The 18,764-nt window shown below is 39.5% G+C and overlaps 1 protein-coding gene across 1 annotated transcript in view; it reads left to right on the forward strand.

Annotated features, from left to right (window-relative positions):
• LOC120874606 (solute carrier family 22 member 9-like) overlaps positions 1–12,908 on the forward strand; it is a 39,848-nt gene extending 26,940 nt beyond the window's left edge. Inside the window, exons 6-10 of the mRNA XM_040256088.1 lie at positions 7,390–7,505; positions 8,163–8,377; positions 11,132–11,240; positions 11,701–11,904; positions 12,815–12,908. Coding sequence (XP_040112022.1) covers positions 7,390–7,505; positions 8,163–8,377; positions 11,132–11,240; positions 11,701–11,904; positions 12,815–12,875 — 705 coding nt within the window. The 3' untranslated portion in view covers positions 12,876–12,908. The remainder of the gene's footprint in view (positions 1–7,389; positions 7,506–8,162; positions 8,378–11,131; positions 11,241–11,700; positions 11,905–12,814) is intronic.
• The last annotated feature ends 5,856 nt before the right edge of the window (positions 12,909–18,764 follow it).

An 18,764-nucleotide genomic window follows, 5' to 3' on the forward strand; every position in this document is an offset into this window, starting at 1 on the left:
TACCACCTGACCTGCCTCTTGAGAAACCTGTATGCAGGTCAGGAAGCAACAGTTAGAACTGGACATGGAATAACAAACTGGTTCCAAATAGGAAAAGGAGTACGTCAAGGCTGTATATTGTCACCCTGCTTATTTAACTTCTATGCAGAGTATATCATGAGAAACGCTGGGCTGGAAGAAGCACAAGCTGGAATCAAGATTGCTGGGAGAAATATCAATAACCTCAGATATGCAGATGACACCATCCTTACGGCAGAAAGTGAAGAGGAACTAAAGAACCTCTTGATGAAAGTGAAAGAAGAGAGTGAAAAAGTTGGCTTAAAGCTCAATATTCAGAAAACGAAGATCATGGCATCCGGTCCCATCACTTCATGGGAAATAGATGGGGAAACAGTGGAAACAGTGGCTGCCTTTATTTTGGTGGTGGTGGTGGGGGCTCCAAAATCACTGTAGATGGTGACTGCAGCCATGAAATTAAAAGACGCTTCCTCCTTGGAAGGAAAGTTATGACCAACCTAGATAGCATATTCAAAAGCAGAGACATTACTTTGCCAACAAAGGTCTGTCTAGTCAAGGCTATGGGTTTTCCTGTGGTCATGTATGGATGTGAGAGTTGGACTGTGAAGAAAGCTGAGCACCAAAGAATTGAAGCTTTTGAACTGTGGTACTGGAGAGGACTCTGGAGAGTCCCTTGGACTGCAAGGAAATCGAACCAGTCCACCCTAAAGGAGATCAGCCCTGGATGTTCTTTGGAAGGAATGATGCTAAAGCTGAAACTCCAATACTTTGGCCACCTCATGCGAAGAGTTGACTCATTGGAAAAGACTCTGATGCTGAGAGGGACTGGGGGCAGGAGGAAAAGGGGATAACAGAGGATGAGATGGTTGAATGGCATCACCGACTCAATGGACATGAGTTTAAGTGATCTCCTGGAGTTGGTGATGGACAGGGAGGCCTGACATGTTGCAATTCATGAGGTCGAAAATAGTCGGACACGACTGAGCAACTGAACTGTCTGACTGGCAAGGACAAAATGGCAGAAACACAAAAGTCAAAAGGATATCTGCATAGAAGAAGTGCAGGAAACATTTTAGCTGCATTACCCCGTGCTCCAATCCAGAGTAGCTTGGTGACAGGGGGAGTCCCCGCGCAGGGATCTTACCCTGTGAGGAAATGGAGAGCAGGATACTTCTGCAAGCCTCAACCCTCTTTACAGACTTTGCTTCTGAGGACTCACATAGGCTTCACCTATGCTGATCAGATGTCAGAGATACCTGGAGTCCTAGATACTGTGTTTCTTCTTCAAGGCTGGCACTGTCACTGTGGTGAGACCTTTCTCCAGGAACCCCAGTCACTGTTGTGTCCAGCTCTCTGGGATCAGGTTTTCACAGAATTAAATATCCTTTCATGACATAAATTCTCAAAAAATCAGGTATAGAGGCGATATACCTAAATATGATAAAGGCCATATAGGACAAACCCCTAGCTAACATCTACTCAATGGTGAAAAGTTAAAAGCCTTTCTTTAAGATCAAGAACAAGACAAAGATGCCCACACTCATCATTTCTATTCAACATAGTTTGAAATCCTCACCATAATAATTAGGCAAAAAATAAATAAATAAAGCCATCCAGGTCAGAAAGGAAGAAATAAAATCAATTCTGCTTGCAAATGATATGATCTTATGTACAGTGTTGACATGAAACAGACTGCTTGATATTTCTCCAGTAAAGATGGGTTTATTCAGGATCAATAGAGAATTGCATTTCAGGGCTTGCAACCATGGTGAGCCATATGCAAGTTGTGCATGGCAAGGGAAAGAAAACACCTTTATAGGTAGGAAAATCAGTTAGGAAATCTTTTATAGTTAACAGAGAGTCCATAGCTTCATTGGTTTGTCCTTGCCAGGAAAGAAAAGGAGTCTTTCTTCTTCCTGTTGGGCTCTACTACTATCACAAGACATGGAAGCTCCCCCTTCTAATCTCTTGATTCTATTTAATTGAAGTTTCTGTTTATTAAGTTTATACAATAGAAAATCTTAACAATTCCATATAAAAAGCCTGTTAGAATTGATAAGCAAATTCAGTAAAGTTGAAGGATAAAAAAATCAATATTAAAAATTAATTATATTTCTATACACTAACAACCAACTATATGAAAGAGAAATTAGGAAAGCAAACCCATTTACAATAGTAAAAAAACAATAAAATACTTAGGAATAATTTAAGCAAGGAGGTGAATTTTTTCTGTATACAGAAAACTATAAAATATTAATGAAAGAAACTGAAGATACAAATAAATGGAAAGATATTCCATTATTGGATTGGAGTAATTAATATTATGAAAGATTCATACTATCCCAAGTAATATACAATCTCTCCCCAAGCAATCTCTATCAAAATTCAAATGCGTTTCTCTTTGAAGTAGAAAAAACTATCCTAAAACTTGTGTGGTACCACAAAAGACCCTGAATAGCCAAAGCAATCCTGAAAAAGAAGAACAAAGCTGGAGGTGTCACACATCCTGATTTCAAACTATATCACAAAATTATAATAATCAAAACAGTATGGTGCTGGCATAAAAACAGGCACAAAGGATGGTAGACCAGATAGAGAGCCCAGATACAAACCCATACATAAATGTTCAACAAGATTTTAATAAGGGAACACACAATGAAGAAAGAATAATCTCTCCAATAAATAGTATTGGGGAAATTGGATATTCATATGCAAAAGAATGAAACTGAGTCCCAGTCTTACACAACTCACAAAAATTAACTTCAAATAAATTAAAGACTTAAAGGTAAATCCTAAAAGCATAAATTAGAGATACCAAGGGAACATTTCATGCAAAGATGGGCTCAATAAAGGACAGAAGTGGTGGGGACCTAACAGAAGAAGAGGATATTAAGAAGAGGTGGCAAGAATACACAGGAGAACTACAAAAAAGAGCTTCACGACCCAGATAACCACGATGGTGTGATCACTCACCTAGAGCCAGACATCCTGGAATGTGAAGTCAAGCGGGCTTTAGGAAGCATCACTACAAACAAAGCTAGTGAAGGTGATGAAATTCCAGTTGAGCTATTTCAAATCCTGAAAGATGATGCTGTGAAAGTGCTGCACTCAATATGCCAGCAAATTTGGAAAACTCAGCAGTGGCCACAGGACTGGAGAAGGTCAGTTTTCACTCCAATCCCAAAGAAAGGCAATGCCAAAGAATGCTCAAACTACCACACAATTTCACTCATCTCACATGCTAATAAAGCAATGCTCAAAATTCTCCAAGCCAGGCTTCAGCAATACGTGAACCGTGAACTTCCAGATGTTCAAGCTGGTTTTAGAAAAGGCAGAGGAACCAAAGATCAAATTTCCAGCATCCAATGGATCATGGAAAAAGCAAGAGAGTTCCAGAAAAACATCTATTTCTGCTTTATTGACTATGCCAAAGCCTTTGACTGTGTGGATCACAATAAACTGTGGAAAATTCTGAAAGAGATGGGAATACCAGAGCACCTGACCTGCCTCTTGAGAAACCTGTATGCAGGTCAGGAAGCAACAGTTAGAACTGGACATGGAATAACAGACTGGTTCCAAATAGGAAAAGGAGTACATCAAGGCTGTATATTGTCACCCTGCTTATTTAACTTATGTGCAGAGTACATCATGAGAAACGCTGGGCTGGAGGAAGCACAAGCTGGAATCAAGATTGCCGGGAGAAATATCAATAACCTCAGGTATGCAGATGACATCACCCTTATGGTGGAAAGTGAAGAAGAACTAAAGGGCCTCTTGGTAAAAGTGAAAGAGGAAAGTGAAAATGTTAAAGTTCAACATTCAGAAAACTAAAATCATGGCATCCAGTCCAATCACTTCAAGGCAAACAGATGGAGAAACAGTGGAAACAGTGTCAGACTTTATTTTTTGGGGCTCCAAAATCACTACAGATGGTGACAGCAGCCATGAAAGTAAAAGACGCTTACTCCTTGGAAGGAAAGTTATGACCAACCTAGACAGCGTATTTAAAAGGAGAGACATAACTGTGTCAACAAAGGTCCGTCTCGTCAAGGCTATGGTTTTTCCAATAGTTATGTATGGATGTGAGAGTTGGACTATAAAGAAAGCTGAGTGCTGAAGAATTGCTGCCTTTGAACTGTGGTGTTGGAGAAGACTCTTGAGAGTCCCTTGGACTGCAAGGAGATCCAACCAGTCCATCCTAAAGGAGATCAGTCCTGGATGTTAATGGAAGGACTGATGTTGAAGCTGAAACTCCCGGACTTTGGCCACTTGATGCGAAGAACTGACACATTTGAAAAGACTGTGATGCTGGGAAAGATTGAAGGCGGGAGGAGAAGTGGACAACAGAGGATGAGATGGTTGGATGGCATCACCGACTCAATGTACATGGGTTTGGGTGGACTCCAGGAGTTGGTGATGGACAGGGAGGCCTGGTGTGTTGCGGTTCATGGAGTCGCGAAGAGTCGGACACAACTGAACGACTGTACTGAACTGAACTGAAAAGCGTAAAACTTCTAGCGGGGAGGGGTGGTGGAAACAGGAAAAGAGCTTCTTGACATGAGTCTTGGCAATGTTTCTTGAATAAGACATCAAAAGCATAAGCAACAAAAGCAAAAATGAAAAGGTAAGACTGCATCAAACTAAAGAGCCTCTGCACGGCTGAGAAAACAATGAATTGAAAAGGCAGTTTACAACCTGGGAGAAATTAATGTATGGCAAAACCACTACAATATTGTAATTAGCCTCCAAATGAAATAAATTTATATTTTAAAAAATAATTTTCAAACCATATATCTGATTAAGGGTTAATATTAAAAATATATAAAGAAACTATTAATTTTCTCAAAAGAGAAAATAATTCCATTTTAAATGAGCAAACGATCTGAATAGACATTTTTCGAAAGAAGAAACAAATGGCCAATAGGTATGTGAAAAGGTTCTCAGCATAATTTAGGGACATGCAAACTAAAACCCAATGAAGTATTATCTCACCCCTATTGTCAAAAAGATAAAAGATAACAAATGTTCACAAGGATGTTGAAAAAGGAAAACCTTACACACATTGTTGATGAGAATGTAAATTGGTACAGCCATTGTGGCAAATGCTATGGTAGTTTCTCAAAAAATTAAAAACTGAACTACCATATGACACAGCAATTCTACTTCTGGGTGCATAGCCAAAGGAAATGAAACCATTGTCTTGAAGGGAAATCTGCACATCCATATTAATTTAGCAGCTTTCAGAATAGACAAAATTTAGAAATAGTCTAGACATCCTTCAAAATTTAAATGAGTAAAGAAAGTGTGAGAGACACAGACATATGCAATGGAATATTATTCTGACTTTTAAAAATATAAGGAAATCTTCCCATTTGCAGCAATATGGATTAACCTGGAGGGCATTATGCTAAGGGAAATAAGCAAGAGAAATATTTTATGATGTTATTTACATGTGCAATCTTGAAAAAAGAACAGTTTCTTAGAAACACAGAACAGAATAGTGGTTGCAAGGGGCTGGAGAAAAGGAGAAATGGGGAGACATAGGTCAAAATGTAAAAACCTTCAGATATAAGTCTGGGAACCTAATGTACAGCATGGTGACTATAGTTAATGATAATGGTATCCAATGAATGCGTCCCTGGTAGCTCAGATGGTAAATAATCTACCTGCAATGCAAGAGACCTGGGTTTGATCCCTGGATTGGGAAGATCCCCAGGAGAGGGGAATGGCTACCCACTCCAGTATTCTTGCCTGGAAAATGCCATAGATGAGCCTGGTGGGCTACAGCCCATGGGATTGCAAACAGTCAGACACAACTAGTGACTAATACACTTACATCCTATGAATGAATAAAGATGTGGTATATACGCAATGGAATATTGGCCATAAGAAATGAAATATTGTCATTTGTAGCAACATGTATGGACCCTGAAAATAGCTTACTAAATGAAGTAACTTGGAGAAAGACAAATTACTTATCACTTATACACGAATTCTTAAAAATATATATATGATACAAATGAATCTATTTAGAAAACAGATTCACAGACATAGAAAACAAACTTATGGTTACCAAAGGGGAAAGGTGAGGTGGGGGGTGTAAATTATGAGCATAGAATTAATAAATACACACTGTTATATATGGGCTCCCCTGATGACGCAGGCAGTAAAAAATCTGCCTGCAATGCAGGAGATCCGGGTTAGATCTCTGGGTCGGGAAGATCTTCTGGAGAAGGGAGTGACAACCCACTCCAGTATTCTTGCCTAGAGAATCCCATGAGCAGAGGAGCCTGGTAGACTACAGTCCATGGGGTTTCAAAGAGTCAGACACAAACTGAGCAACTAACACTAACACTAATATATATGAAATAGGTAATCAGCAAGGGTTTACTGTACACTTTATAACACAGGGAATAATATTAAGTATTTTATAATAATCCATAATAAAAATAACCTGAAAATTTTTATACATATGATTATATGCATAATATATATATGGATCACTTTGCTGTAAGCCCAAAACTAACATGATATTGTAAATCAATTGTATTTCTATTAAAATTAATAAATAAAAAATTTTACTTAATAAGTTAATAAGGATCTCAGCTGTACTAGATGTAAACTGATATGCACATTTGTGACTACCAATTTCAGTGAGAAAGGCATCATTTTTTATTCTCCTAATATCCTAATCCTGATTCTGATTTATTTATCTGCTTGTTCTTCTTTTGAATGACAAGGACACTGAGGCTAAAAGATATTCAATTAACTTCTCAAGGTACATACCTGGAAAATGGCAGAGGCATTGTATAACACCAGGTAATAAAGTGTGGGCATAAAATATACTACTCCAAGATCTCCTCTGATTTTGTCCTTAGGTTTAATGCCAGGCATTTCATTCATGAAGGCACAACATGCTAGGATTTCCCTTAAAGAGGCTGACTCGTAGACCAAAGTTAGGCTGTCACAAGAATTAGTCTCCTTCCTGAAAACAATGTTTTTTCTACCAAGAGCAGCCAACTGAGAACCAAGCTCAGCTTCCAGACTTTCAGGCCCCTCTCATAAAAATGAAGCTTTGGACCTAAATTCAAGTAACTCTTCCTTGAATGCCTTCCTGACCTAAATCTACAATCTTGACACCCCTTTTTATTCCCAGCAGGCAAATTGAGTCTCATGCCGAAATGCCACTGCCGCTGCACAATTTCCCTTTAACTCCATGATTCTCCATTCATAACACTGTACACCTGTCATTACATATTCAGTGTCTATATTGTCCAGTAGAAACAAAGGGAAGTCATCTACCTGGTCCTCTGTTGGGAACCTCACAAAGCCTACAATTGTGCAACCACTGAACAATGTGTTTTGTTGAAGGTCCTGAGATCTGCCGTGCAGGAGGAGCTGGAGGCAGCACAGACCAAGCCTTCTGTGTTTGACTTGTTCCGCACACCCAACCTGCGTAAAAGGATCTGCCTCCTGTCCTTTGTGAGGTGGGCTTCACACCGTGCACGAGAGATGTTAAAATAGTGGAGATGTGATTGTATTTGTTATTTCAACATCTATAATATGCTAGGGGGACAGATTTGAGACAAAGTATGAGGAAGTTAAGAATATGGTTGCTATGTTTGATGAAAGTGAAAAGGTTATGAAAAGGCAAGCACAGAAGTAATTATACAATGAAGAATTCTGTTTGTCATACACCCTACCAGGCTCATCACTACAGATGCTGAGAATGTCAATCATGGCACATGATTGGCTATAAGTTTCCTCACTTGTTCTAATTTTAATTAAAGTAAAACTACAAATAGTAAAATGAACAAATAGATGCTATTCAATGAATAATTCCATATATAGATAGCCATCACCCAGATCAAGGTATAGAAAAAAAGCTAAAATTCTAGAAGGCTCCATCATATCTCCTCTACAGCAAAACTGTCTCCCCGAAAGTGTAATAATATTTATGACCTCCATCATCATGCAATCATTTTATGATAATTTTAAAGTGATAGTCTTGCAAGAAAATATTTCACAAAATAGACCATTCCTTAGGAGTTTATCACCAACCACTGCCTCTCTGGGCCAATATTACTGCAATTGGTAGGGCCTATAGTCTAAACTTATGTGTCTTTCACCTTTGTTCACCACAGATTTGCAAACGTGCTGACCCATTTTGGCCTGACTCTCCACCTTCAGCACTTGGGGAGCAATATTTTCTTGTTCCAGATTCTCTTTGGCATGGTCACCATCCCAGCCAATTACGCCGCTCTTTTGGCACTGAATCACCTGGGCCGTCGAATAACCCAGATGCTTTTCATATTTCTGCTGGCAGTCTCCACTCTAACCATCACTTGTGTGTCTGAAGGTAAGAAAAGGCCAAATATTCAAGCAAGAAAATGTCTTCCCCGCCCTCATTTCTCATGAATTGTACTGGTCACACCTATTTCAAGCAAGAAGAAGATGGAGATTGGGTTCTAACAATTTCCCCAAACCAATCTGGAGTTTTAGTACATGTACATATCCATGCTAAGTCACTTCAGTCTTGTCTGACTCTTTGTGACCCTATGGACTGTGGCCCGCTAGGATCCTCTGTCCATGGGATTCTCTAGGCAAGAATACTGGAGTGGGTTGCAGCGCCCTCCTCTAGGAGGTCTTCCTGATTCAGGGTTTGAATCTGCGTTTCCTGCCTCTCACACATTGACAGGCAGGTTCTTTACCACTGGTGCCACCTAGGAAGCCACAGGTGTTTTAATACATATTCTGCTATTAAGTTGCTGGGAAAAGAGCCAAAGATGCGTCAAGGTTGGCTCTGATATAATGTCCAAGAAGTATCTGGAAACGGGTACCATGTATTACTGGCAGTTTCTCTAAGATAGCATTTGATCACTTGGCTTTGCTTAGTCACGCTTCATTTGGGTGTTTGCTTGCTTGCTTGGTTTTGGCCATGTGGTGCAGCATGCAGGGATCTTAGCTCCCTGACCAGGGAATGAACCCAGGCCCCCTGCAGTGGAAGTGCGGAGTCTTAACTACTGGATGGCCAGGGAAGTCCTGCCTTTTTATAGTAAGTATGAAGGGTCTAGGAGCTTCGCTGGTGCTTCAGCAGTAAAATATCTCCTTGCAATGCAGGAGACGTGGGTTCAGTCCCTAGGTTGGGAAGATCTCCAGGAGAAGGAAACAGCAACCTATTCCAGTATTCTTGCCTGGAGACCCCCATGGAGCCTGGCAAGCTACTGTCCATGAGATCTCAAAGAGTTGGACACGACTTAGCGACTAAACAACAACAACCTGAAGGGTCTAGACCTTGTAACCGCATGTCATGCAAGGACACAATACTCTCCCTTCCTCTCGTCAGGCTCTCTCTCTCTTTTTTTTTTTTAATTAACTTATTTATCTTAATTGGAGGATAATTACTTTACAATTTTGTGATGGTTTTTGCTATACATCGATATGAATCAGCCTCAGGTATACATGTGTCCCCATTTCTGAACCCCCCCCCTTCCACCTCTCTCTCTACCCCATCCCTCCAGATTGTCCCAGAGCACCGGCTTTGAGTGCCCTGCTTCATGCAGTGAACCATGACATTTTATTCCATGATTCTGTCTCCAACTCCGGTTTAGGGGTGTGGTCTTGACCTCAAGAAAACAAAAATTTCTTATCTTCAGGCAGAGAAGAAATATCCATTAGGAAAAAGTCACTGTAGTTAAGGGCCCCTCTTAGAATCAATTTCACTGAATTAAGCAATCATGTGTAATAAACAGGGGAACCCAGATGGTCACCGTGCTCCACCTGACTCCCAGTGTGCAGTTATATATTTTACATGATACTTGATTAGCAGGTTCCACTCCTCATCTTTTTATTATTATTATTATTGGAATATAATTGTTTTATAATGTGTTAGTTTCTGCTGTACAAAAAAAGTGAGTCAGCTATATGTATACAGAGATCCCCTCCCTTTTGTAACTCCCTCCTACCCACCCCCATCCCACCCATCTACCTCATCACAGAGCACTGAGCTGAGTCTCCTGTGCTATACAGCAACTTCTCACTAGCTAGCTATTTTACACCTGGTAGTATATGTATGTTAATCCTAGATTCCAGACATATGCATTAATATACAGTACTTGTTTTTCTCTTTCTGACTAACTTCACTCTGTATGACAGACTCTGGGATCAGCTACATCACTACAAAGGGTCCAACTTCATTCCTTTTTATGGCTGAATAATATTCCCTTATATATATGTACCACCTCTTCTTTATCCATTCATTTGTCTGCTGATGTACATTTAGGTTGCTTTTATGTTCTAGCTATTGTAAACAGTGCTGCAATCAAATTGGAGTAGATGTGCTTTTAGAATTATGGTTTTCTCAGGATATATGCCCAGGAGTGGGATTGCTGCGTCATATGGTAGCTCTGATTTTAGCCTTGCTCCTCTCTTCATCTTGAACAGTATCAGCAGAGCAAGTTTGCTGCCTTACAATCAACGTCACTCCAGTGTTGCAATATCCTTGTGAGATTTTCTGTAACTGGGTGGAAACTGACTGAACCTTGCCTTCAGTGTTTCCTGAAGGCTAGCATTCTTTCCCTTGTGAAGGTCCTTACTCCTGATTTTCTAACATTATTCTAAATCTAGTTGCTCTTCAAATTGTTCATTAACATAGCAGCCCTGCCCTTTTATTATATTCTTCTGCAATATAAGTCCCTTGTAAATATTGCATATGCACCAATGTTTCAAACTCATGAGGATTTAAGTGATGATCATACCCCTCAGAAACTGCCAACAAGAGTTCTACATTCTACCTCAAGGGTAGAGGAGACACAGAACAGAATTAGTGCCAGAGAACATCTGCTGGTCTCACGTTCTTTTTCCTCTTCTGCAAATCTCAGACATTCAAGGAGAATTGATGAAATAACCCAGACCCTTTTATTCATCATGAGTCATAAAAAGTAGATAAGTCACATTTCTCAGTCTATTAGACACTGCACATTTTCGACCCCTGTGCAGCTTCTTTACAATGTATACTTGCAAACACCTCCATTCAGATCTTTTATTTATAATTACAGAAATGCAATTGCTTCAGCTCAGATTTCATGAGCCTCACTGGTCTTTCTCTCTCCAGAAATGCAGGCCCTGCGTATGGCTTTGGCAGCTTTAGCAACAGGAGTTTCTTTTGCCACATTTGCCAGTAATTTTTGCCATGGAAGTGAACTAATTCCTACTGTTCTCAGGTATACTGAAATCTCATGGATACTCTTTCAGGATCAAAACAGACCTTTCTGAGTTAACTGACATTTATTGAAGGAAGAAGAGAAGATTGGTTAGTTATCAAAGCAATCAATTATAATTACAAAACACCAGCAATTTATAAGCAAATTTATTTAAAGCAGACTTTGTTGGGCACTGGGTGATGTCCTTAAATGCATCATCTTATATAGTCTTCTGAACCACACAAAGGATAGATGGCATGAGTAATGGTATATTTTAATGATCAAACTGTGTTTTAATGCACTTAATGTACTTGAATTTTTAAAAAATCGCTTATGACTAACAGAAAATTTCAAAAGCAAGCATATGTTGTCAGCCTTCTCTACTGCTATGCTATCTCCCATAATCAAAGCAAAATAATAAATCACAGATTATATTGTAGATTTGTACTTGACTTTCTTGTATTATTGTTTATACCCCAAGGGTAACATCTGTGGGAATCATGGGAATTGCTTCTAATACTGGGGCAGCCCTGGCTCCCCTCTTGATGATCCTAACGGTGTATTCCCCTCACCTGCCCTGGATCATCTACGGAGTCTTACCCATCCTCGCTGGTCTTGTTATCCCACTCCTTCCTGAAACCAGGAATAAGCCTCTGCCTGATTCCATCCAGGATGTGGAAAATGAGTGAGTAAACCCTCTAAGTGTCCCTTGGGGGAGCTGTGCACTCAGGGTCTGTGATGAGGAGGGCAAAACGTGAGTTGAGACACTGTCCCCCACACAAGCTAAGATCTAAGCTATTTCCAGGTGATCCGCACCTCTGGTTTAGCTACAGTCTCATCCCTCCCCACAGTGACCTCAGACTCCCCCAGGCTTCCCTGGATCACCCAGACCAACATGAGGATGCACCAGTAAGTTTAGTGGTGAAGAAGCCAAAATCAGATTCCCTGGTGTGACATACACACCCTTGAAGGTGTTTCACAAACAGGCACTGATCCAAACACCAGCTTCTCATCCCTCAGACCCTGGCAGACCTCAGCCCAGTGAGGGCAGTAAGCTCTCTGAGACTGTTGGTGTCTGTAGCAGGTCTGTGACCTGCCCAGGTCACTGAAGACCTGAGGGAGACCAAGAAGAAGACAAAAGCCCCTCCCTTCCCACAGGCAGCAACGTATCTCGGGGGAAAGAGTCCTATTGTGTTGCCTGTGAGATTCGGACCATCTGACTTTCCCTGGAAATGAAATGTTACAAAAAGAGAGAAGAGTAGTAAATATTGGGATTTTAAAGTGATGACTGGGAAAGGATTCTATGACTTTCTGTGTTCCATTTGCCTTTTCCAAAAACTTTTGACCGATGCAATGGTTTCCAAAAGTAAAAGTAGAAACTATCGAAGCTGCCTTCCCAAAATTTGCTCTGGGAGTTTGGTCTTTTTCTTCACAAGATTCACTCCAACTCTCAGGGATGAGGTCACAATTTTCACCCAAGCTGGTGGACAAAAGATTAGCTTATTCTAAAAAAATAAACATGTAGGGCATATAGGCTTCTTCCATGTCTTTTTATTGTTAGTGTTTGATTACTGGTTTATTTGTATTTGTCCTAGGGAAAAAAGCTCAAGAAAAACAAAGCAGGAAGATACTTTCATGAAAGTGACACAGTGTTAAGGGATTCCAGGAATGAACTGTTAAAAGGAAGAAAAAATTGGTGTCTTTCCTAAATATTAACAAAATTTGAAGAATAAATAAAACAAACAATATGATAAAAACATTGATGTATGGCAAAACCAATACAATACTGTAAAGTAATTAACCTCCAATTAAAATAAATAAATTCATATTTTAAAAAATCCCATTTACTATTGTTGTATTAATTGCTAAATATTCAATACTTACAACCAATCATTGTAAGAGGTATAAAAGAAAATAGAATTATAAAAAATATTTATAATAGAATGTTTATGTAATGGTAGAAACCTAGTATGCTTCTAGATAGTAAAATTATTAGTCTTAAAAGCACTAGTGTTTTTTGCAGTTACTTGGTATAATAACTGGTAGAGGAATTACAGTTTTAAAAAACCTATATTTTTTGAGGTATTAAACTTGTTCCAAATGTATTTAGAAATTAATAGTAGACAAGATGATTCAGAAAAAGAGGATTACAGAGCAGATTGAGCTGCTTGTTAAGTGGAGAAGCATGTGCAAGTCTTTAATACTGTAAGCTATAATAGTAAACAAAAAAAATAGTAATAGCAGATGCATTTTCAAATAAAAAGAAATCCAGAAACAGATCATAGTATTTTAACATTTAATATATCATAATTTGGGTATAAGTCACTAGAGGAAATAGAATATTGTGCAAAAACATAGCATTAACCGTGTAGTTGCTGCTGCTGCTGCTGCTGCTAAGTCACTTCAGTCATGTCTGACTCTGTGCGACCCCATAGACAGCAGCCCACCAGGCTCCCCCGTCCCTGGGATTCTCCAGGCAAGAACACTGGAGTAGGTTGCCATTTCCTTCTCCCATGTATGAAAGTAAAAGGTGAAAGTGAAGTCACTCAGTCCTGTCCAACTCTTAGCAACCCCGTAGACTGCAGCCTACCAGGCTCCTCTGCCCATGAGATTTTCCAGGCAAGAGTACTGGAGTGGGGTGCCATTGCCTTCTCCGAACCATGTGGTTAGAAGTTGCTAATAATTTGATCACATAGTAAACCAGAAAAATCTACCTGAATAAAGTTAAATGGAACAAATAAACAAGAGAGATGATTATACTGCTTTCTTTCTGTTTTGAATGACTTTTATCTCATTTTCTTACCTAATCACTCCAGCTGGGACTTCCAGTACTACGTTGAATAGAAGTGTCAAGAGTGGACATTCTTGCCCTGTTCCTCATATTAAAGGAAACACTTTCAGTTTCCCCTGTTAAGTACAGTGTTAGCTGTGGGTTTCTCATAGATAGCCTTTAGTATGTTCAGGCAATTTCCTTCTATTCCTGTTTATTAGAGTTTTTATCACAAAAGGGTGTTATTTTTGTGAAATTCTTTTCTGCATTCATTGAGACGATCATTTGATTTTTATCCCTCATTCTGTTAATGTGGCATGTCACATTACTGACCTTATGTGTTGAACCATCCTTACATATCAGGGGTAAATCCCACGTCGTCATGATGTATAACCCTTTTAACAAGCTGTCAAATTATTTTCTAACATTTTGTTGGGAATTTTTGTGTCTACATTCATTGAGAATACTGGCCTATAACATTCTTTTCTTGTATTAATAGTACCTTTAGCTTTGGTATCAGGATAATGCTAGCCTCAAAATATTAATTTGGGAGTGTTCCCTCTTCTTCAATTTCTGATAGAGTTTTGAGAACTTGTGTTAATTCTTTAAATGTCTGGTAGAATGCATCTGTGAAGCCATCTAGTCCCGAGTTTTCTTTGTTATAACAAAGTGCGTATGTGCTCAGTCATGTCCAACTCTTTGCAACCCTTTGGCCTCTAGCCCTCCAGGCTCCTCTGTCCATGGGATTTTTCAGGCAAGAATACTGGAGCGGGAACTCCTCCGAGGGATCTTCCTGACCCAGGGATCTGACCCATGTCTCCTGAGTCTTCTCTGTTGAGAGGTGGATTCTTTACCACTGAGCCATCCAAGAAGTCTGGCACTGAGGCTTGGGTGGTCCAGCTGGTAAGGAACTTACCTGTCAATACAGGAGATGCTGAAGGAAATCAGTCCTGAATATTCATTGGAAGGACTGATGCTTAAGCTGAAGCTTCAATACTTTGGCCACCTGATGTGAAGAACAGACTCATTGGAAAAGACCTTGACACTGGGAAAGATTGAAGGCCGGAGGAGAAGGGAATGACAGAGGATGAGATGGTTGGATGGGATCACTAATTCAATGGACATGAGTTTGAGCAAACTCCAAGAGATGGTGAAGGACAGGGAAGCCTGGTGTGTTGCAGTCCATGAGGTCACAAAGAGTAGGACAAGACTGAGCAACTGAACAACAACAACCCCATCCTGAAGCTATGCTATAGCCCAGCAAGAGCAGCCTCATCAGAACAAAAGGAGGTCCATCACCTTCTTTTTACAAGGGACTTATGAGTTACGTTTCAGGAACAGATCAAATATTAGAATAAAAGATACTCCCAGTGCCTTAATCTCTCAGGAAATTAGAAAGCTTTGGGGCCAGGAGCCAGGTACAAAGACCAAAATATATACTTCTTACCATATCACAATATCATATTAAATCACAAAGAAAAATCAGTAATTTCTATGATGGAATATGATGACATATTCCAGTCTACAACCTCTAACCATCTAAAGAAAATTAAAACTTCATGCAATTAAAAAAAATTAAAAGACTTTCCCTCCTGAAACTTGCAAAGCTACCTCTGAAGTATCTCTTTGTTGAAAGAGGAATAAATCAACTGAAATTTCAGACTACTCAAAAATAAAAATAATTAAAACACTACAGACAGGAGATACAGGGTTTTTTAAAAAATAGTAATCAAACACAAATTATAGCACTAAATATTTCTATCACAAATAATAAAAGAATGAAAATAATGAATGAATTTCCAGCCAAGAAACTACAAAAAGTAAAACAAAACAAAAGAAATCACAATAATAGACCAAAGACAAAAAGGATTTGAGTACAGTACAGAATAAAGAACACATAATTAATACATATTGTATATCTGAAAATATTTATCAAATACAAAAGTGCTAGCTAAATTAATCAAGGAAAAAGGAGAAAGTGCAAATTTAGGAAACATAAAATGGAATGAGTAACAGAGCAAACTCGGAAAAGTCACCAGCTAGACGCAGAGCTCCTGCTGGTGGTGGCCAGGCAGAGTCCCTGCAGGTGCCAGTGGTGCACCACCCTCTCTCCACCTGGTGAGAGGTGGATGCAGTGGACTCCACCTGGTGAGAGGTGGATGCAGTGGACAGCAGCCCACACCAGCCAGTGGCAGAGGCGTCTCCCTGCAACACCCACACTCCAAGGACTGGAGCTTCACCCTGCACTGTGTCCCAATGGCCACAGGCTCCAGAACTGACCTGGCCACTGCCTCTCCCCATGCTCTCCAAGCCGGCTGAACCTGACAACCGCTGCACCCCCAGCTTACCCTCACCACCACCACCTCCTCTAGTCACTGCAGTGACCGGAGCAAGCAGGAGGGTGAGGCGCAGTTAGTGAGCGGTCCTTGGCATCCAGACTACCGGCTTGTCCAACTGGAGGACAGAGCCAGAGGAATTGGCCAATGGTGCTGCCATGATGGCTATTTGGAAAGAGGCTGGAGTGCAGGAAAAAGTTAGTACCTAGGGAATATTGGAGAACCAAGACAGAAAGGCCAGAACACAAGTGTATGTTCTGTTCTGACAGTCACTGAACTATGAGGAGATTGAAAATATTCTGCAACTCAGGGGTCCCCAACCTCTGGGATCTAATGACTGATGATCTGAGGTGGAGCTAATGTAATAATAGTAGAAATAGAATACACAATAAATGTAATATGATTGAATCATCCCCAAAATCATCTCCCCCCATCCATGGAAAAATTGTCTTCCACAAAACCAGTTCCTGGTGCCACAAATGTTGAGAACTGCTACTGTAACTGTAGGATAGAGAATGGTTCAAGGGAGTGGATGCAGTCAAATTTCTGGAATGTCATAAACCTGCACTTGCAGTGTATATGCAAAGCAAAAGCTTGGTTGTTGCCAGCCAGTGGAAATTCTAAGCTCTGGTCCCACATGACCCACCTCCAAGATAATAAAAATACATCTACAACTGCAGAACATTCCTCTGGATAGTGTAAGATAAAGACAGTGAAGAGGCTGTCTACCAAAGGTACAATGGAGAGGAAGTGGGGGAGGGCAGGTGGGTATGGAGGTGTTGGGGGGATGCATTTTTTTCAGTTGACACTTCATAAGGTAACAATTTTATTTTATAAATTCCAGGTTGTGATTATTTCTCAGTTATCCAATAACTATTTGGACAAATTAGAGAGACCTCTGCTAGTACCAAGGCTCTGATTCCTCATAGAGTTCAGGTGAAGAAGAGAAGTCTGCTCTGGGTCCCTTCATGGTCACCAAAACTGTTGATTGAAATATAATATGGTATAATATGAGAGTTGTAAGTTTAAGTTTTGTTTGGGACAAAATGAAGGCTATAACCTGGGAGACAGCATCTTAGGTAGCTCTGGGGGAAGGTCAATATTATATATGGTTTTAATAAAGGGCAATAAATGCAGTCAGGCACACATTTTGGCAGAGGCTTGTTGCTAGTCACAAGGAACAGGTTTCAACATTAATAATTTTAGTGCTTTTCTAGACATGAGGAGATGCAAGATTTTGGGCTCATAAAATCTGAAAACATCTAACTATCTGAAGGTATAATTAGATATTTGCCAGTTTTTCCCTTGAACAGTGTTGATCTTGTCTCCAGAATACTTTCAGGGTGTGTTAGAGGTCAGCAATTGCAGTGGCTAATAAGTTAATTCTTACAGAAGCAAATGGCAAGTGCCAATTTTTAGTTGGTAGCTTCTATTAATTTGCTAGAGTGGCTTACTTAACATAAAAAAGAGAGCTTTATTGCTCTGAACACAGGAAATTCCAAGGTTTTAAGAGCTCTGTGCCAGGAACTAAGATGAAGACAAAATATATATTTCTAAACATATCACAGTATCACAGTGAAGGAAAAAATAAGCACACTAGATAAAATTGAAATTTCTATCACCTTTAGCTACAGTTGGGCTTTTGTGGTGGTGATAAAGATGTTCTATAGAGATAATAGTGATGGTTGCACAAATTCTGTGATAGCTATAACTCAGTGAGATGTACACTTTAAATAAACGATTTAGATGGCAGGTAAAAGATATCTCAATAAAACTGTAAACAGAAAAATTTTAATAGATGATTTAGTGCTAATCAATAGTGTTATGACATTTTATCTCATATTTTCTCTGCAATTCTTCCCTAGCACATTGTGCATCTGCCATATGAATTTTATGATATCAGAGTATAATTATTTCTCCTTTACTCACCAGACTATAAGAGCTGTGAAGATATTGTTTGACATAATTCTGTATTTCTAAAACTAGAACAGAAAAAGATCCTCACAAATGTTACCTGAAATGATCAATAAACCAGTAAAAATAAGCCTCCATATGAGCTGACACAAATTAACCTCTGTGGCCTCCATTACGGCCCACTCTGCCTCGATTTTGAGTAACTTGTTTTCAGTGTGAATTTGTGGTATGACTTGAACTGAAATAGAATGCCACTTACCAAAATGGGAAGGGTTGCATCATATTTCACTTGTTTAACTTGATAGAGTTTTCATTAACACTTTAATTAAAGTTTAATACTAAACAGGTAATACACTTTCTGTTCTTTTAAAAAAATCAAAGGCATTTCACTCTTGTCTCTCACAAATTACATTTTCTGGGAAGAACTGTAAATCGTTTAGCAGATTTAATACAGTTCTTTTAGCAAAGTCCAAAGCCCAATATTGTAATTCAGAGTCCAACACTGACTTCGTGGTATTGCTCAGT

Source organism: Oryx dammah, unplaced genomic scaffold, assembly GCF_014754425.2.
Source record: "Oryx dammah isolate SB20612 unplaced genomic scaffold, SCBI_Odam_1.1 HiC_scaffold_15, whole genome shotgun sequence".
NCBI lineage: Eukaryota > Metazoa > Chordata > Mammalia > Artiodactyla > Bovidae > Oryx > Oryx dammah.